Below are 19,042 nucleotides of genomic sequence, written 5' to 3'. Positions count from 1 at the left end.
TGAGTATAATTCTAGATTGCTACGGGCGGGGCCCTAACTTACTCGGAATATTTCAACTCTTGGACAGGGCCTCAGCTCCAGCACCTGTTGTTCAGTTTGCGTTTTTTGTTGTTGTATGATCTGTTATTGTCCTCTAAACGATGTCGTCTACGACACTCAGCTGCAAAGCACACCAGTCAAGAAGCCGTGGCACTCGAAAAAGCAAAACTCAAGTCAAGCGAGCAACTCGTTCCTGCTCTCATTTTCAAATAAACCAGTGAAAATCGATCTCTCATCTGCATAACCCCGGAGCCTTGTCCTCGGTGATTAGCATGGCGGAGGTGCCGATCATCCCCGCGCTAAAATCTCACCATACTGGATCATCGTATTGCCCGAAAACCTCGACCAGAGTTAAAACCACGGCGAAATCTCTCGCTATCACCGTTGTGCTCTTTGTTAACCTACACCCGTTGTAGAAAATATCTTCAACTGCATACACTGCGCCCGGAGTTCCTCTCGATATGGAAGTGATTGGTGGAATATCTGCAGTGATTGGCCTTCTCGACACCTCGATCGAGCTTTTCAAGCGTACCCAGAAAGATCTCAAGCTCTCTGAGACGATTGAAACGGTTGGACGCCAACTACCCATTATTCGCAATACTCTGGAGGGATGTCACACCCACCTTCTGCCAAGAAGAGACACGATACCTGAAGATGTGACCGAAGCACTAGAGAAGACCCTCGACGCCTGCGAAACGAAGGCCAACAATTTGAAGAAAATCTTTGCAAAGATCACACCCGACCAGGGTAACCCATGGCCGACACGATATGCGGCAATTGTCCGAAGACTTGGCAAAGGAAGCAAGGTGGAAGAGCTGATGAGAGCGATCACGGAGGATGTCCAGATCATTGTCAACCATCATGCGGTCAAATCAGCTGATTCCCAACAGAATGATCAACTTGAACAAATCCTTCGAGAGTTGGAATCTCTCGAGTCTTCCGTACCCGGGGAGGATCCATCTGGCATGAATTTTACGAGTCATGGAGGACCGCAAAATAACTACGTCCACAGAGGCCATGGGGCGTATAATGTGATCAACGACAGTGGGAAGCAATACAATGCGGAGCATCAACATTTCGGTAAGGATGAGCAATAATGGTCTCTCTTTCTTGATGTTTTGTTTTGGGTTATTTGAATACAGAAGTGTTTTCCGACGCGTGGTTACCGGGTATCGGGTTCCTGTAGCTATACTACAACCCTGTATGGCCGCGAACATCTCATATCTACGATTCTACGATTGAATAGTATCACTCTCTGAGCTCTCTCACCCCTTCTCTTTTTGTAACACTAAATGCCCATGCCAAAGCATTACTTCTTCTGACGGATCTTGGTAGTGGTTGAGGCACCCGAAGATTTCAGCTTTCACGAGCCAGCTGGTATACGTCTCGGCCAAGCCATGAAAGGGCAAAGCCCCGATATAGCAAGCGGACAAAGAAACAGGTTAAATATACTGATTTACTATATGTAAAGGACATCAAGGATCATCTTGATGCAGAGAAAAAACACGAAACTGATAGGGTTTATAATCGGGAGCAGAAAAGGTTGGAAAAATTACTGGATCCGAGAAACAACCTACCAAGTGTAGCGCCTCACCACGAGCCTACTCCGGAACCAGAGGATCCCTCACTACTACCAGATAAAGCCCTGTTATTTAGAGATCATCATGTTGTATGGAGAGATGATTAGCTTTTATGGTTGTTGAGATATTGCAGTTTGAATAGAGTCATGTTGTTTTCTTGATTATTAGTGTGTGGTAATCATAAGTCTGTGGCTGACCAACGGCCCCTTCAGTGGGTCGTGGGTCAGCAACGTGACGAGTTAAAGTGAAATCAACCATAGGCCTATCAGGCGAAGCTCAAAGTTCGCCCTCAGGAAGCTTGGATCATCACAATTGGACAAAACCCATCGAGTAGTTACCATAATAACAGCATAGAGGCGCCACGTCTTAATAGAGTTGGCTAGATGACTGGCCGTGTTAACTGTTTGGCTTCGACATGACCAAGGGAAATATGTTTCTCAGCAAAAGGAGCGATCCTTCTGTCCACTAAAACATAAAGTTTTCACGTAGATCAGCGGTATAAGGCCTGCTCGGGACACATGAGCATTCATCTGCTCAACGTACCTCAGCTTTCGGTGGGCAGCTCAGAGGACGAGTCTGTTCGGTGTCTGCCAGGCACAAAAACATTCTCCCTCTGAGCAACAATCGGTCATCTTGACCGACGGACTGGCCATATCTGTATCAAGGCCGAACGTTTATGCGTGGCGTACATAGATACCGCGTAGCTTTATATAGAGCTTCTCGGTAAGCGTTAGGCTAGTATTCATACGTCTGAATTATCAAATAATGAAGGTCTGATTCTGTCAATCTAGCTGCACACGGTGGTTTAAATACACGAAGAATAATAAGCAATCTAACCTAATAAAGTAGGTAAAAGAGACATAACTTTTGAACCGTGGAAATAGCAGAAAACTCTGCATAAATCTCGGTGATCGGAGATCAGAATTCCGACTTCCTAACTAGGAAAGTGCCAGGTATGACTAGTGGTCACGTACGGTCGACACTTTATACCACAATCTTGTCGTGTACATAACAGACGCGTCCCACCCGCTCACCTAGACAAACATCTAGTGCGCTCTGATCTATAGCCCCACATGAATATACGCTGCCCATAGATTGGGGTCCTCTTTCGTGATGCGCGGTTCCTCACCGTCCGGTACACCGTTCCGAAGGGCCAATTCACCATCGTCATCATCATCATCATCATCATCCAGCTGAAAGTCACGCGCCTTTCGCACCGCCATGTGAAGTGCCCAGGGTACATTGGCAGAGCTGTTCAGTACTTCGCGGTACACGGCCAAGGCGATGTCTGCGCAGATCTTATCCTGCACTTTCCACAACGTTCCAATTACGTTCTGGAAGCCGGCGATTTGAAACGCTGCCACCAAGTGCATGCCTTCGTCAGAAAGTTTACCAGAGCCCTCTACACCGGTGTTGCAGGCAGACAGAAAGGCCAGAAATGGGGCCTTGGTGTGAAGTCTGAGTGGCAGCAAATTTGCGACGGTCAGCGGACCGTCTTGCATGATAAGGGCACTTTTCGAGGCATCTCCAAGGTTGAGCCGTCCGTGACCTGCGAAGTGAAAGAGGTCGACTTTTGGGAGCTTTGCCAGCACCTGATGGCACGAGGGTGTGATCATCGAGTCCACCATTGCTTGATGCTCACCACGTAATAATTTTGCGATCTTCTCTACCTCCTTTCCGGCGTTAATGAGCTTTTTGAGTCCCAGGGTCTCCGGCATTGCAACCAACAACGCTGATCGGGAGTCAGATATGGTCTTCCTGGTGGTAATCTCGTATGTGTACATCAATGCCTTCGCGGTCACGCTGTAGGACGAGATAGCATGGTCCAACACTGTCTCCTTCATAACGCTCTCATGATTACCAGATGCGTGAAGAGGCAGGCGACACAGAGACCCTGTAGGTATCCAGCATATTCGCGGCCATGCAGTTTCTTTCGCCTCTTCTGAAACCGGGTTCAACTGCAAATCCTCAACCACCGGGCGGGTTATATTGTCCCACAGCCACTGCAGGGTACTATACTTGCCATAGTCGTTGGCATTATTCCATCTGTCGCCTTTCAGTGTAATGTCCTTCGAGATCTGACCCAAAGAACAAACAGATATTCGCTCCTTTGTGCCTATGATAAATGTGTCGCAGCGCAAAGACGAAACATTTACAATGACTATTGTTTGGCCGGTCTGCTGGGCCAATTCGAACAGCCGCGCCTCAGACGGTGCACACAGAAAGTGAACAAAGCCAGGCAATTGACGAACCTCGTCAATAAGTTCATCTAGAGCATCACTTTGTCTAGAGCGGTCACTGAGCTCCTCGCTCCCCGGTCCAGGTGGCGTGTCCAAATCATGTGTTAACTTGCGGAACCGCGCAGCCTTCTCAGGATAGCTCCCATCGAGTTGGGACAGATCACTTCGACAATGGAATTGATGATCAGCCAGAATGCCTCTGCCCTGTTCAAGCAGTTGTATGGCATCTAGTGTCGTGCCCCCACAGTGTAGTGTTAGCGCAGCTGCATCACAGGCCAACCCTTCGTATCGCTGGATTATTCGTTGTTGATCCAACATAGGCAGTGACCGAGGGCTGACTTTAGCAAGAATACTAATGGCGGATTTGGCAATTTTCAGTGCCGCATTGTATTGCATATTGCTTTTGAGGAGTTCCATCGCGTCCACTGCGACATTCACCCGGTAAATTGGGGGAAATAATTTGTTGGATAAGGCAGACTCCCAAAGATAAATCGCACGATGGCAACTGGTAGCGTCCTCGTTGATTTTCTGGTACCGTAGCATCAAGGCCTCACACAGGTTGTGAACACCGCGTATCTGTGCCAGGGAATTTGCTGGGCTACTCTGCCAGGCTTCTTCGCCGTCTTGAATCGTGCGGTTGAGGATTTCAGCACTTTGGCTCTCTTCGTACTTCCATTTCCTGAGCTTGCACAGATTTCCCAGATAGGAAGCATGATCCAAACTTCCCTTCTCGACTGCCTTAATCCCCAGCTCAGCATTCTCGATTGCCGCATCCAGGTCACTTCCGTTCCCCGTCCGATGCCGGTCATAGCGCCAGCCCAGCCATGTGCCAAGATTACTGAAATGAGAATGTATTCGGGGATGCGACGGCGCTACACTCAGCGCCAGATGACTCAGTTCGATGGCCATGTTAAGATCTGCCAAATCCGTCGTAGTCTCGTAGTGACGCGCCCACAAGATGCTATAGATGTTCAGACGCTGCGCACGTATAATGGAATCCTGGGAAGAATAGACAGCATCAGTTGCCACTTGAATGCCGATGGTGATCGCTCCAGATGCACCTGTCTGTTCAAAGCGCGCAACCAAACAGTGGGCTTGGTTTATTTCAGCCTTTTCCCGAAGTGCTTGATCGTCGCAGGCAAGCTGACGGACTCTCTTATACCCTTCGATCGTCTTATCCAGGTCATCTTTCGCCCCGTATACCTCGTAACGACGGAAAAGTGTGCCGCAGACATTCAATATGTAATCAGCCATACTGGGATATGCTGCAGCTGCCTTCTGCGTCAACCCAATTGCGAGGTCCAGGTCATCAATCTTTCCGCGACGTTCAAAGCGCAGGCGCAGGGTATCGCCTAGGATACTCTGACACCTTGGAAGTTGGGATAATTTGGGGAGACACTGAGAGAGCGAGTCTGCGTATGCAACCTGTACCAACTCAGACACCATATCCTCGTTGGCTGTAAGGTTGTAATGATGGTTGTAATAGCTGAACGCACGTTCACCGTCCCCATATTTCCCAGTCATCTCTTTCCACTCTTCGTGAACACAGATCAGCAAGGCGACGATAGTCGGCTGGTCTCTCGTGTATGAGTCAGGGGTCAAAATCGGGTACAAAATCACCTCTATTTTGCTCAAGAAGTCCTTCTTGTTGACTCCGTAACTTTCAGATATCTCGTTCATTACTTGCTTAATATAATCCTTTGGTTCCATCGTATTTCCTTCTTTCGTCGTTTGGTAATGAATGTCAAACGCCCATTTGTATACTCGACATATCGCGAGGTGACAACATTGGTTAAGGTATCCGTCTTCGATCGGTTTCATCGCTCGAAAGGCTTGCTCAAAATGGTCAATCGACGACTCGATGTCGCCCTGGATGTAAGATCTTCTGAATGTATTCCAGAGCTGCAAGCCCTGGCTGATGTGGTATTTCGCAGTCATTGTGGCTGTTCAAAAATGTGGATCACAATCTCGTTGATGGGTCGATTTCTTGTTGTTTTTGGCGGCACTGTTTCCTCGAATCTGTTCCTGAAATTCCTTTACTAGCCACGACCTAAATCGATCTCTATAATGAAGCTAAAATGTGGCCAATGCCTGTTGTTGCTTCTGAACTGCTCAGATATTGAATGATGCAGGATGGACAGCTCACGGACAGATATCATTAGATAATAAAGCACAGATAAGTGGTTAGCTCAGACACTGCATAGTCCAGTCTTACTGGGGCCTTATCTCTTTAACAGACTGACTCTACGGGGCAACAAGGCTATGATCCTAAAAAAAAGGTGGTGGACTAAGAATTTTTCTGTTTGGTGCTATGCAAGAATCGCCAAGTGTTTGCTTAAATTACTGTAACACGAATATGGCTTAGTGAGATCTCTGAACACGTATCTCAAACATCCTTGTTGCCCAGCGCCCAACCTCTTCTTCAGAGTCACGAAGGGCTGAGTCCAATGGCTTGGGTTTTCGGTAACGCCCAGCGCTCTCAGCAGCACGGATTTCGTCCTGTTTCATGAAGCTGTAATCAATAGACCTGGTCGAAATTATGCACTTGAACCGGTCTATCACAGGATCTTCAGCCTTTGGAACATCATGCATAGTGATGTATGTGATTTCCGGATCAGGCTGACTGCTTCCTGCCTCGATCGTACCGCTGTGGAGACCGTATTGAGCCATAGGGTACACCTGATCGATTCCATGCAATGGCTGCAGATTGACCACCACTAGATGTAGCGGTATGAGCATCTTGTTCTTGAAGCGGAATCTTACGCGGTCACCAGGGGCCACGGTAAGCGATTGGGTGGCTGAGTCTGCCTTGAGTGACCCTGAGGACTTGTTAGTGAAATCATAGTGCATTGGAGATGTAGGACGCATACCCTGGTTTTCAATATCCAATTCAAATGCCAACGATGGGTCGTCGTGTTCAACCCGCATGACCTGATAATATCTCTCTAGCCGCGTGATGCCGATCAAAAGACTGGTCTCATCGGAGAAGTATGGAAGATTGTGTATTAGCTGGCCATTCTTATCCTTCACCCCAAGTCCGTGACTGGCGTTGGCCTCGACTTGGTAATGAGCAGGCGAAGTCCGATCGACAGTGACGCAGTGGTACTTCTTCGCGCTCGATAGGCGAATATCCTGGCTCACACGAAGCCTGATCAGCTCACTGGGCGGACGCCTATGCAGGACAGCCTGATATCCCGCCCCTGGAACCTCCAGCGCTTTGCACTGCCCAGCAGGTGGTTTGGTCACATTTAGCAAAGACTTGGTTGGTTCAATGCACTCTACCTTCACCGTTGCCACGGCTGTCGACTCATCGAATTTGACTTCATACCAGGGGTAGACTAGATATTCGCTGTCCTTGACGATCCCATGCATCTCGCCTTTTTCGATATAGAGGTAGATTTTCCCCCCATACTCTTCGGTGGTGACAGGAGCACAGGTAGTAGGTACTTGTGGTGCAGTCTGTCCGCTCAGAAAGACTCGATGCTCATCACCGGCGAATCTGGGGGTCTGTTTAGGACGCATGGATAAAACTGTACCCCTCAAGCGGCGATACAGCATGCCATGGGTGGGCAACGAGGATCCAGCGTCCTCGAGGGCGGCCAATAGAGAGGTAGAGAGGAGACCATGGCCATCACGCTCACCAGCTTTCTGGTTCGCTTCGCAGGCAGCCATAAACTCGTATGCACCTGGCTTGTCCCACCAGACCTTCGTGTGTGGTTGAGAAAGCTGCAGTCGTATGCCATCCTCTGCAGCACTCGCAACTGCGTCTCGCACCATCCAATCCTCTTCCAGACAGCGGAAGGCAAATCCATCCTCGTCAGTGTCGTCGTCATCATCTCGAGTTGCCCCGCCTGAGTGACAGCAGTCCAGAACTAAGGTGACGAAGAGGTCTTTCTGCGACATTCGATGCAGCAAGTCGCCCAATTCCACGTCGCGGATAACGGGTCCTCCACATAGGGCATCACAAGGCACCAAACATTCATCCCAAGCCTTGTTGCTGCCTTTGAGCTCCGGCCATAGCGTTGGGGATCTCACCCCATGACCCGAATAATGAATGTAGATCGGAGTACATGGTGGAGTCTTGTCGACGAGGTCTCTTAAGGCTGCCCGGATGTTCTCAGCCGTAGCTATAGGTTCACTCGGAATCAAACTTCGAGCTGATTGGGTGCCTTCCGCATCCGTGAGAGGGGCATCGGGCTGAGGGGGGTTAGAGGTAAGCATTGTGATGTTCTCAGCTGGTACTTTGAGAATGTTCAGGAGATAGGATTGGGTTCGAGTAACGTCTTTGACACAGCCATGCAGATTGTTGATCTTCACTTTCTTGTCTTCCGGCGCACAGGCTCTTGCCGGCTGGTAGAAATCTATTCCAATCAACAAGACCCTTGGAGCGAAGGTGCTAGACATAGTGGAAAGAAGTGCGTGATATTCCGTGAGTTAGTTGATGGGCCAGTTTGTAAAATAGAAAAAACTGAAGTCGCAAATTCTTCCCAAGATACTATATTCTTTTTATCTAGGATATTATATTCCAGGTATCTTGTGTAAATCTCTTTTGGCATACTTTGCGATGGGTTACTAGTGACGTGGCACAGTGATCCATCAGCAGCATTTTACTGCATGTTTTATCCTGGATACCAAACATATAGAATAGTAAGAAATATTAACAAAAAATAAATAAATAAATAAAAGCCTGAAGAAGCAATTATGAGCTGTTTATTGAAGGCATGGATTTAGAGCAAGGATTAATATCAACTTAGCAAAAGAGGTAGGGATACGTTGTTGAAAGGATATAAAGCTGGAGATGCTCACCTCTGTTTCCTTCATTATCTGCCTCGTATCATCATCACAAAATTCCTTGAACTCAGAAACCTTCTATAACTTTTTCAAATACCCCCCAACTCCCTTTTTGACAATGGGGCGTAAAGTCAGAGCCCTTCAGTTCCCCCTCGAGCCTCTCAAGGGCACGGGTATCGTGAATCCTCTTCTCTCCCACTGGGCCCTCCTCGTATGACAATCTGCTATCTCAATGTGAAACAAGAAACACAATGTTGATTCTTCATCTAGATTGGTGCGAATGATCTTTTGCTAGAGATCTTCCCGGTGAAAGGACCCAGTAAGGCATTGCCCCGTAACGAAGTCCGCTCGTCAAATCCGCCAAACCTCGAAGGCCGCACCTACAAGCTCAAGTTTGGGATCTTCAAGCGTTCAGACACGGAAAAGTCGAACGAGGAGATTATTGAAGCCGGTAAGCACCCGTTTCCTTGATCCCAAAATAAGACTTGCATCGATTTAAGCTTCACTGACCTGTTGCCGTAGCCCAAGGTGTAATCAGGAAACATCCCTATTACAATCTTGCGTTTTACAATTGCCAGGACTTCGTGAACAATCTCGCCGATGCCATTACACCGGTATCTGTCGGTAGGTTTGTGCGGCACTTCGTTCCCCGATCGTTTGGTCGCTGGTTGGAGCGTGGTGAGGAGAGCGAAGATCTACCAGCAGTAAATCTAGAGCAGGAAGCAGAGGCTGAGCTCGGATATTTGATTAGTCTGCGAGATGACATCCAGCGCGTTGGGGATGTAGCAACTTGGTCAGTGGACGAAAGTGACCTTCCAGCCCCGGAACCAGACCATCAGTCGCTGAAGCCGTTTTCTCTTCGCCCCCAAGAATACATCCAGTCTGAAGAGGAAGATAGTCTGGTTGCGAGTGGTTATGGGATTATTTATGACTTGGTCGATAATCCCCAGTATGTGCTAGCCAATGTTCCTGTGCCGACGAACCCTCGATCATTGACGGACGAGCAACGCGAGAGGCTCAGGATCGCGACTGCTCAGGTTGGAGAGCATAAGTTGGAAACCAAGGCTTGCTAATGTTTCTTCAGTAGCAAGTCAAAGATTTGGTCAAATGAGAAGAAAAGGATGATAATGTCGATGAATTGTTATTTTATGCTACTTTCTTGCAAATTTTTGTCTTCTAGGAACGAAATTGCTTGATAATCCTGAGTCGCAGATGTACCGTAAGAGAATCAAAGCTTCTGCTCATAGACACTTTTCTCTTTATATGCCATGAACCAGCCTAGGCTGTAGGCCAGCTTCGGCACCTACTGTATACAGAGCACACTTAGCCCCAGGATCGGGCTCAGGATTTGAAGCAGCAAGCGATTGCGCCTTGCTCGGCTCGTGTATGGAATGATCACGACAGCACGAAGAAGGGTTAACCTAGACTAGGAATGATCCGCTTGCACTCAGGGTCCTGCACAAATAAATGTACTCAAATAAGAACCTTGAAAATGCTACTCGAGGCTTCTCCGTCGTTTGGCAAACCTACAGTGGTCTCTCGTTTCAGAATTTCAATCAGAACCCGGAGAAGTATGGGGATAAAGAGTATCATCATGTCAAGGTAATTGAAGTGGGTGAGTGGCAGCTCAGGGTGATCTATGGCTCCATCTCTAGATTCGATTTTGATGCCTCAAACAACATACGGTTATCCACGAAAGTCACTAAGTGTCATAACGTCTCTGCCTGTGAGGTCGACACAATGATTGGAGCGGACTGTGTTTGTAATGAAGCAGTGGTTGTCTACTTGGCGGTTTGTGGTTAATTTCAACATATTTTTATCGCCTTACGGTACTGTATCATGATGCTCAGAGGAGATATATTGCCCCCTTGTGCAGACATCTGGGATTGATCTGGACTTTCATATACCTCGAGAGTCGCGTGTTGGAAACCAGAGGTACGAGACATACACAATTTTTGAGTTACGTCATAAACAGGACTAAACTTCCCAGGACTGAACTTTGTGGAAGGTTCGAGTGTGTTCTTTGCTCCTAGAGTCAGTCACGTGGCAGAACCAGCTAAAAAATTTTGCCAGGCGCAAATGAAAGTATTCTGACAAGAGAAACCGCCTGCTGGATTAAGACTAGCGCCCGCCTCGAGCATTTTGATACCATAGCACCTGGTTGTAGCTAGTTCATCTAGTTAGATCCGAAGAACTATGGACTATGTACGGGGAAATGTCTCGCTTTGGTATAGACGGTAACCGACGCAAGCATACTGATATCCATGGCCTCCCCTTAGATCAATTAAAGTGCGGCGGATACTTGAACCTTCAACCAATGATCATTTAAGCCCTTCCACTAGGTTGGGCAGCTCCAGTTCTGAGATCCTTCTCGACGAGCTCCAGATCTTGGACCAGTTCCACCGCGGATTGGTATTCCTTCATCCAGCATTTCAAAGTGATAAGACTGCACACATGCGAATCTTTTGGTAAATGCTGCTTCTCAAACCTTTCTTGAACCTTCTCAAACACCCATCTTCCCCATCGACGATGTCAGGGAAAACAGGATGACCCATCAAGATCATATAGATAGTACAACCCAGCGCAAAGAGATCTGTTTTGATATCCGCGTCGAAAGGATCCGCTCGAGGGCAATAAAATCTGCTGGGCTCTCCGCTTAAACCATCAAGCAGTACTGTTCCATCTCCCGAGAGTTGTTTCCCCTGGAAATCCGACAGCTTGATATGAAGTTCCTCATTAAGGAGAAGATTTGTAAGCTGGGTAATCACTGCCGCCACAACACGACGACAGATAACTTCCGGTAATTCCTCTTCCTGTAGGCGAACTACCTCGTCAAGGTCCATGTCTTGCAGTCCAGCCATGATATGGGAGAGGGAGACCTTATGGGGTGCCTTGTATTCGATAATAAAGGCCGGGACCTTTCCCTCCGGGCCCTTGTTATAAACGCAGAACTGATCTGCTCGCGGTCGGCAATTCCTTGATTGAGTAGCCTTCTTCCCACCTCTCCCTGGTGGTTGAGCCGAGAGGCCAATACTGCTCGATTTTCTGGCCAAGCGGCTGGAACGACGTGGTTGCGTCTGGCTTAGACTCATAGAGCTCATTTCCGCCACTATATTTGACTCGGTCGTCAGGGTATTGGCGTGGTTTTCGAAGGTGACATCTCCATTTAGACCAAAGGTTTGTCGAAGTCGGGGATTCGCGTGCAGCTGCTGGATAACTGAAGCAACGCGCGTCTCGACGGTCTGTCGTTCAAAGTAACTCAAATCCAGCTCCGAGCTAAGCATCCTCCCTCGGACTTCTTTTCTATATTCCTTCAATACCACTAATAGTGTAAAATGGCGTTCGGTCACGAAGTCGGTCTTTAGTAGGTCGTTCTATATTAAAATTTATTTATTTAGAAAGTTGGTCTACTCTTAAAATACTACTAGGCGGAGTTTATAGTTAGTATTCGCAGGGTCTCCCTTTGTTAACGAGTCTTTGTTCTTCTGGATAGTAAGGCCGCGAAATAGGTGCGCATGGCAGGTGTCGAGGAATTTAGGAAGTATAGTATTTTAAGTCTAGTACCTTAGTTTCTCCTCGGCCTGATAGCATAGTCGCTGCTCTTATTCTCTTTGTCGCTGCTCTTCTTGTCGTAGTCGCTGCTCTGCCTCAAGGAGCCGGCGCAACTTCTGCACCTCCTCCAAAGACATCTCGGTTGCTATTGACGGCGTGGCCAACATCGAAACAGTGGAGCCGGATATTTGTTTGGGGGAGGAGGTTGCTGGGTAGAAATGATCTAACCATTACGGAGGCCTATTTGAACAAAAGGATAAAAACCCACGTGATCTGAAATTTTGTGTATACCGCCTTACCTCCCGCTTGCCTGCTTCGTCAGCTCACCGCTACATTCGTAATTCCTATGTCCTCGTACAAGCCAGAATGCCTCGTCCAGCAATCAATCTTGACCCATATCGGCTAGAGATCAGTCAGCTTTATCTAGCAGGCGAAACGCCTGATAGTATTGCTTTGAATCTAGCTGCTAAGTACCAGATCAGTGTCACAGCGCCTACTATCAAAGTACGACTCCGTACATGGGGTATCCGCAAGCAGAATCGTACAGCAGCAAGGGACGAGGCTCTCCACGCTCGAATCAAGGTTCTCGTGTACCAAGTTGGCCTGGAAGAGAAGGAGCTTCTTCAGGTACTACAGCGCGAAGGCTTTAATATTCAGCCTCGTACCTTGAAATATGTCCGACACTCCTTAGGTATCTTCCGGCGTGTATCAAACCCAATTACTGCGCAGGCACAGGTAGAAAGTGTCTTATCTCACCTTCGTACGGCGCTTGCAAGTGGTCAAATTGAAGGATATGGACGAAAGATGCTTCATCAGCATATTCGAAGTCAGGGCTTTATGATCTCCCGGTACGTGGTAAATATATATATCTACACAAGTCTAATTATGTACAAGGGACCGACTCTTTGGGATTTACCGAGACCTTGCACCTCATGCTGTACGACGCCGTCTGCAAGATCTTCAACGCCATCGTGGAGCTTATATTGTTCCTGGGCCTAACTTTATATGGTCTATTGATGGCTATCTCAAGCTTGCCCCGTACGGAATCGAGATATATGCAGCAATTGATGCCTATTCTCGCTATGTTATCTGGATCTATGTTGGAATCAGCTCTCGTACAGCTGTTAGTGTCCTTCGGCAGTTCCTGGATACCCTTCAGATCACCCAGCAGCAGCCTCGCTTCGTACGATCAGATCGTGGTACAGAGACAGTTCTTCTTGCTGAAGCCCAGCACAAGCTCCAGAAATCATTACATCCAGAGATCCCTATCTCTGACTGTTATTTGTATGGTACAAGTACTGCTAATCAGAGAATTGAAGCTTGGTGGCTTCAGTTAACCCGAAGTATTATCTTCCGATATCGAGTTAGTACAAACCCTCCAGGTCTCTTCTTGTACAAAGAATTAAGCAGTTTTTTAGATCTACTTTCATTCTCTACAGGAAGAAGGGCATTATTCAAGAGACACTTTGAGTGACCAGATTGCTTTATATGCAATTTATATGCCACTTCTTCGCGTGCAGATTACCTCCTTCGTACGAACCTGGAATAATCATCATATTCGGAAGCAACGAAACCGGCCACACCTTGTTACTGGACGACCATTCATGAACTATAACTTCCCAGCTGAAGATATTCAAGACTATGGCCTTCAGTTTGATCCAGAGCTTCTTCAGGCTTTACAGGATGATGTACGAGATTGGGATGCTGATGAATATCTGCCTACTGAGACCTATAACTGGACATTAAACCAGTTATTACAGCTTGACTTTGATCCTCGAAGGCCTCCAGAGAGTGCTGGCGGCGAAGTTTTTATCCCCTTTCGTACGGTCTACCTTGAGCTTCGATCCCGGATTAAAGCCCATATACAGGCAGGGTCTACACCAAATCTTGGCTTATCTCAACGTCCGATTGGTGCATTTGACTGGAACCCAGAGTCTAGCCAAGAAGCAGCCAATAATATTGAGGAGATTGAGGTAGAATATGATCAGGAGGAAATTGGAGTAAGTCTAGATAGTCTTGAATAGCTTTGTAAAGATTAATTCTTCACCGCTACTTTTCTCTAGCAATCCTATAAGTTTTCTATGCTTTCTGTACGAACAAAAATATAAAAACTAATCCTTTTTAACTTTATATTATGCCTTTAAGCCCGTTCTGCCCTAAGACTGGGCGTCCCCATGGAAGTGCTCATGCTTGTGGCTCATGCTTTGAGACTGCTCCAAGCCCCTCTCGTACGATAAAGCATCAAAAAGAGGAGATTGAAGTTATTGATCTTCGTGATTCCCCTCCAGCTAGCCCACAGGGTGCTCTCCAAGTCTTTGCAACTCCGTCCCGGACCCGATTTTCTCTCTATACTCGTACAAATGGTGCCGAGGACTATCGGCAGGCTGCAATTGCCCGTCAAAAGCCAAATATTGGTCTGCCTGGTACAACTGTACAAGCTTCATTCTTCTTTCTTAAGCAGCAAGAAATAGATGGAGTATTGCGGACGATTTCCTGCCAGCATCTTGGTATCTTGTACACCTATATTTTAGAAGTCTTGTACTAATATAGTTCTTTTACAGAAACAAGAGCTGCATCAATCTTCCCTGGCTCTATTCAGTCGTACGCTGATCTTATCCTCAACAAGCTCCTTCCAGAACTTGATAAGAAGCATACTGTACTACCTGAAGATGAACTACGCCTTGCTACAAAGATAGAGAAGCTAAATCCTATCTATCTTCCCCAGACAGAGGATAAACCTCAGGAGGTTGAGGCCTTACTTGATCGCTGGTTTCCTGCTGAAGGCAGAAATCGTACGATATATGTAGTTATTCTACATATGGTTAAGAGTATAGTCCAGGTCGAGGAAAAGGCTATACTAAAGCCAAAGAAAGAAAAAAAGCTAAGGGTTCCTGTTATTATGTTATGGGTTGAACCCCAGAATAACGGCTCAGGCGTGGCCTTCGCTGCTATATAGGGCGCTAGATTCAACTGATCATTCTGATCAGTTGTCTTGTACCTTTTTAGTCAAGCGGTCTGACCTATACTAGCGCATAGGTATCTAGCCCGTTACATATTAAAACAGAGCCAGGTGTACAAGGTACTCGAAAAGTCAAGGCAGAGCCAGATGTACGAGCTATCAGCAAAAAACGTTCCTTCTCAATAGCCTTGGACGAGCCAAAGCTGGATGAACCAAAGGAAAAGATACAGGAAGAAGACCTGGAAATAGAGCCCCTCTTACTTCCATTCTTACCTGGTAAAAAGAAGGAATCACCTGCCCAAAAGAAGGATGGAGTGGCTTACCGTACAAGGAAGAAGCATTCAATTCAGCCTGAGGATATTGAACGCTCTGCAGAGTTTGGTATCCCAATATAGGCTATCTACTGGCCTTAACACCTACTTCAATGTCTACTTGAACTGCTGCACGCCGGCCTCAACGCCCGCTTGACTGTCTGCTTGAATGTCTGCATGCCGGCCTCAACGCCTGCTCAAATATCTGCTTGAATGTCTGCTTGAACTGCTGTACGCCGGCCTCAACGCCTGCTCAAATATCTGCTTGAATGTCTGCTTGAATGTCCGCTTGAATTGCTGCACGCCGGCCTCAACGCCTGCTCAAATATCTGCTCGAATGTCTGCTTGAATTGCTGTACGCTGGCCTCAACGCCTGCTCGAATGTTTGCTTCAATATCTGCCAAATAAATTGAATTAGCTACAATATATATATATGGTCTTGTACAGAGTGGGCATACTTAAGTAGAGTGGCTGGGTGTGCTGCCGACTAAGCAACACAGCAAGGCCTCTTCTTGGGATCTCTCACTCCTCTCCTCTTTCTCTTCACCAACCACCACTACTACCACTACCACCACCTACCATGGCGTAGGAGCCTGCTTATTGAGTCTCTTTCCTCTTCATCTGAATGCTGTTACTGACTTCCCTGTACGGATCGCTTGTTTTCATAAGCTTTCTGTATAGAAAGCTGATGAAAATGAACCGTTCTGTACAAGTGTTACTAGTACCAACAACACCAATACCAACAACACTGCTGCCCCTACCGTGAGCCTCCATGCTCTTTTCCGCCGGCTTGAACGTACAACACCTCCTGGAAGGAACCCTGTTCTTCCTCTGCAGGATCAGGAATATCTGGCACCCTTTGTACATACTTGTATGGGGCTCGCGCTGCTGGCCCGCCAAGGGCAGGCTGTTCCATTTGTCCGCGGCAGCATCCAGGCAGATCAAATAATGCAGCATCGACCCTCATACATCAATGCCCTGCTCATTCAGTCAAGGGGGATCGAGCTTGCGCGGCCTTGTACGCGCTGCCGCACCCTACGAGGTTGCCGACCCTTTATTGATTGCCGTCATCTTCCAGGGGCGTTTGGTGGAGCATGCGCAAACTGCAAATGGCCTGATAATGCTAGTCAGTGCTCCGTACAAGACAAAATGTGGGAGATACGTGAAGAGATACGTCAGCCTGGTCTTCCTGTTGGGGAACAGGGTATACAACCAGGAGGTGCTGTGGATCGTCCAATCAACTTGGACCCGGTGGAAGGTAATCGCGAGAGGCCGATCAACTTGGCTCTCATGGATGCAATTGACCTGGTTTCGGACGAGGAAGAGGAGGGGGAGGAAGGCAAGGAGGGCAATCCAATTATTCTATAGCCAAAGTAAAGCTTGCACCTTTGCATTCGTGCTTAGGATAAGTAGCCATTTGGTGAAATAAAGCATGTACAATTAGATGGGTATTCTGCAGGCAGAATACTAGCGTTTACCGGCCACGTGAGTTTCTATCCTTTTGTTCAAATAGGCCTCCGTAAACCATAGAAGGCTAGACGGAAATTTACCGCCCGACATCCGTTGATTCACCCTCCGAAACAAATCAATCAGTGTTAGCTGACAGTCAATATTGATTTTAAATGACACTTGATGTTGCTCCAAAAAATGCTTGTCAGGAACACAACTGATAAAGAAACCCTAAGCCTCCCATCCCAACTAGGGTTCTCCTAAGGTTGTTTCGAGTAGCTAGAGAGTGACGAACTCTTCAAGTCCAGCCAGTCTGGAGGAACAACGACTGGAGGAGCGTCAAAAGCGTCCAGTCACTCGAGTTGACTTTTCGCAGGCTTTAGATGACTTGGAATTAGCAAAAAACTTTGATCTACCGCCGAATATCTCTACACGACAGGATATTGATCTAGAAGAGCAAGGAGAGGAAGAAAAAGAGGGTCGAAAAGTAATTCGATATTAAAAACGACCAGTCACACGAGTTGACTTTGCAAAAGCTTTTGATAAATTAGCTCAACTACCTCGTACGCAGCAAGGAAATGATCTAGAGAACCCGGAAACAGAAACTCTCTCTAAAGCTTTGGATCACCGTCAGCCTAGGGTCACCAGATAAAGAACCCCTAATGATCTGTGACTAGATGAGATAGTAATCAATAGCTTTAACACTGTTTCTGATTACAATGAATCAAGTTAGATCACAGAAAGCCTCAAAGCTATATTGTGTAGTCAAGGGACCTGTGTCAAATAATTATAGTCTATATTTTCCCGTAATCAAAACCAGATAGGAGGTTAATACGGTTCTCAGGACACTGCCCATGTACCAAGGTTCTCAATTATCTGACTTCAAGCCGGGAACTTTAGTCTATTGATCGAGGTTCCTGGGCTGTATTTATTCTTACTTATTCTTCGTGATTATTATACTATTGTTATTTAGAGATACCTTTAATAATAGACAACTCGGACCGTACTTCTCTACAAGATAGGAACACGTTCTTATCTTGGCCTTGCATCCATTACTTAAGCTCGACCCTTGGTGACCGTGACTAGTCTTCATACTAGTTGGACGTGGTTGATAAGAGACAAGGTAAGAAGTCAATCAATTAGAGCTTACGTGAAGGACCCAGGGTTAGGAAAGCGTTGAGAGGTCAGCCCTTTCCGTAACACTATCTTTATACTATATATTTAGTTTTACTTAGTATTTATTATCTTCAGAGTATAATCTAGTTACTATTCAGAACCAAGACAACTAAAGCCATTTCATATCTATATTATTAGCAATTACAATACAAACCGCTTCTTCTCTTTCATTCACAGAATACCTTAAGGCTCCCTTAAGCAGGAACGGCAACCTTATCTGCCACCCGGCATGAGCCAAACCACTGGATTGGCAACTCTATCCTTAAGCTCCTTGTCGTACTTGACCTAAGACAACATAAGTTTAGGTCTGATCACAGCAACAAGTATAAGCCAACCTTGGATGCTGCTTCCCTGAACACCCTCTCTTCATACTTCTCAGACACCTCGGTGACGGAGGCAAAGCTAATCTGAGGATCAATGAGGCGTATCGACGTTACCCTTAGGACGGTAGAAAATTAGCAATAATATTTGATAAAAGGCGTCAAACCTACAACTTATGAACATTGAATACCCGCTCTCTGACGCCTACTTCTGCTCTCCAACCACGAAAAGAATCCTGTGTCTGCAAAGAGTTGGCTACATTGGTAAGGTAATAGTGTACGTTTTCAGGATTGGTGTAGTTTCCTTCAGCATCTGGGACCTCATCGAGACCGTGAACATTCGTATTACCAATATCAATCACCGATACGGATCCGCTCCTCAATTCAGTGGCTGCCCCGGGCCGTGGTTCCTGATCCTGTTGCTGGTGTTGTTGCATCTGAAGCATGGCTTGAGGTTGCTGTTGTTGTTGGCGCTGCTGCATCGTAACCTGCTGATTCGGGTCGTTCATGCCCATCTGCATTGGCTGTTGGCCGGGCATCGGGGATGCTTGCATCTGTCTGTTCATCTGCTGAAAAAACGGAGGCTGCCCTACGCCAGTCATCCCTGTCGCGGGGCCTTGTTGCA

General features: G+C 47.0%; 8 protein-coding genes across 8 annotated transcripts; 4 read left to right on the top strand and 4 right to left on the bottom strand.

Moving 5' to 3' along the window:
* Positions 1 to 500: 500 nt before the first annotated feature.
* Positions 501 to 1,136, top strand: BDV17DRAFT_287153 (uncharacterized protein; the record flags this gene model as incomplete). Its single annotated transcript, XM_073761097.1, has 1 exon — positions 501 to 1,136. The coding sequence occupies one exon, from the start codon at positions 501 to 503 to the stop codon at positions 1,134 to 1,136; it is 636 nt and encodes a 211-aa protein (XP_073620327.1).
* A 1,284-nt stretch (positions 1,137 to 2,420) lies between these two features.
* BDV17DRAFT_252110 (CHAT domain-containing protein) lies at positions 2,421 to 6,042 on the bottom strand. The gene has a single exon (XM_073756501.1). The coding sequence runs from the start codon at positions 5,795 to 5,797 to the stop codon at positions 2,681 to 2,683; it is 3,117 nt and encodes a 1,038-aa protein (XP_073620326.1). The 5' UTR covers positions 5,798 to 6,042; the 3' UTR covers positions 2,421 to 2,680.
* A 113-nt stretch (positions 6,043 to 6,155) lies between these two features.
* Positions 6,156 to 8,288, bottom strand: BDV17DRAFT_252106 (caspase domain-containing protein). The gene is made up of 2 exons (XM_073756500.1): positions 6,730 to 8,288; positions 6,156 to 6,678 (listed from the first exon to the last, which is right to left on the bottom strand). Exons 1-2 carry the CDS (start codon positions 8,261 to 8,263, stop codon positions 6,221 to 6,223), a joined length of 1,992 nt encoding a protein of 663 aa, XP_073620325.1. The 5' UTR covers positions 8,264 to 8,288; the 3' UTR covers positions 6,156 to 6,220.
* Positions 8,289 to 8,652: 364 nt separating this feature from the next.
* On the top strand, positions 8,653 to 9,978 carry BDV17DRAFT_252105 (uncharacterized protein). Its single transcript, XM_073756499.1, has 3 exons — positions 8,653 to 8,861; positions 8,921 to 9,101; positions 9,173 to 9,978. Exons 1-3 carry the CDS (start codon positions 8,658 to 8,660, stop codon positions 9,721 to 9,723), a joined length of 936 nt encoding a protein of 311 aa, XP_073620324.1. The 5' UTR covers positions 8,653 to 8,657; the 3' UTR covers positions 9,724 to 9,978.
* BDV17DRAFT_252103 (uncharacterized protein) lies at positions 9,968 to 10,592 on the top strand. Its single transcript, XM_073756498.1, has one exon. The coding sequence runs from the start codon at positions 10,118 to 10,120 to the stop codon at positions 10,451 to 10,453; it is 336 nt and encodes a 111-aa protein (XP_073620323.1). The 5' UTR covers positions 9,968 to 10,117; the 3' UTR covers positions 10,454 to 10,592.
* Positions 10,593 to 10,861: 269 nt separating this feature from the next.
* On the bottom strand, positions 10,862 to 11,931 carry BDV17DRAFT_252102 (uncharacterized protein). The gene has a single exon (XM_073756497.1). The coding sequence runs from the start codon at positions 11,749 to 11,751 to the stop codon at positions 11,083 to 11,085; it is 669 nt and encodes a 222-aa protein (XP_073620322.1). The 5' UTR covers positions 11,752 to 11,931; the 3' UTR covers positions 10,862 to 11,082.
* Positions 11,932 to 12,553: 622 nt separating this feature from the next.
* BDV17DRAFT_252101 (uncharacterized protein) lies at positions 12,554 to 14,243 on the top strand (the record flags this gene model as incomplete). The annotated part of the gene is made up of 3 exons (XM_073756496.1): positions 12,554 to 13,050; positions 13,097 to 13,565; positions 13,621 to 14,243. Coding segments are annotated over exons 1-3 (1,553 nt in total), but the record flags the coding sequence as incomplete, so codon positions are not given.
* Positions 14,244 to 18,310: 4,067 nt separating this feature from the next.
* Positions 18,311 to 18,956, bottom strand: BDV17DRAFT_287148 (uncharacterized protein; the record flags this gene model as incomplete). Its single annotated transcript, XM_073761096.1, has 3 exons — positions 18,311 to 18,382; positions 18,433 to 18,535; positions 18,589 to 18,956. 3 exons carry the CDS (start codon positions 18,954 to 18,956, stop codon positions 18,311 to 18,313), a joined length of 543 nt encoding a protein of 180 aa, XP_073620320.1.
* Positions 18,957 to 19,042: the final 86 nt, after the last annotated feature.

The sequence above is a fragment of the Aspergillus undulatus genome, assembly GCF_047715775.1.
Source record: "Aspergillus undulatus strain CBS 261.88 unplaced genomic scaffold BDV17scaffold_3, whole genome shotgun sequence".
Classification (NCBI taxonomy): Eukaryota; Fungi; Ascomycota; class Eurotiomycetes; order Eurotiales; family Aspergillaceae; genus Aspergillus; species Aspergillus undulatus.
The sequence above is the reverse complement of the archived record's forward strand: the minus strand, read 5'-3'. Positions and strand labels throughout refer to the sequence as shown.

Bases quoted from the DNA above. Each gene is read 5' to 3' on its own strand.
- BDV17DRAFT_252110 (XM_073756501.1), bottom strand. From the start codon at position 5,797: ATGACTGCGAAATACCACATCAGCCAGGGCTTGCAGCTCTGGAATACA.
- BDV17DRAFT_252106 (XM_073756500.1), bottom strand. From the start codon at position 8,263: ATGTCTAGCACCTTCGCTCCAAGGGTCTTGTTGATTGGAATAGATTTC. The intron at 6,679-6,729 runs GTATGCGTCCTA...ACAAGTCCTCAG, and splicing joins ATTGGATATTGAAAACCAGG to GGTCACTCAAGGCAGACTCA.
- BDV17DRAFT_252105 (XM_073756499.1), top strand. From the start codon at position 8,658: ATGCTCACCTCTGTTTCCTTCATTATCTGCCTCGTATCATCATCACAA. The intron at 8,862-8,920 runs GTATGACAATCT...TTCTTCATCTAG, and splicing joins TCTCCCACTGGGCCCTCCTC to ATTGGTGCGAATGATCTTTT. The intron at 9,102-9,172 runs GTAAGCACCCGT...CTGTTGCCGTAG, and splicing joins CGAGGAGATTATTGAAGCCG to CCCAAGGTGTAATCAGGAAA.
- BDV17DRAFT_252103 (XM_073756498.1), top strand. From the start codon at position 10,118: ATGTACTCAAATAAGAACCTTGAAAATGCTACTCGAGGCTTCTCCGTC.
- BDV17DRAFT_252102 (XM_073756497.1), bottom strand. From the start codon at position 11,751: ATGAGCTCTATGAGTCTAAGCCAGACGCAACCACGTCGTTCCAGCCGC.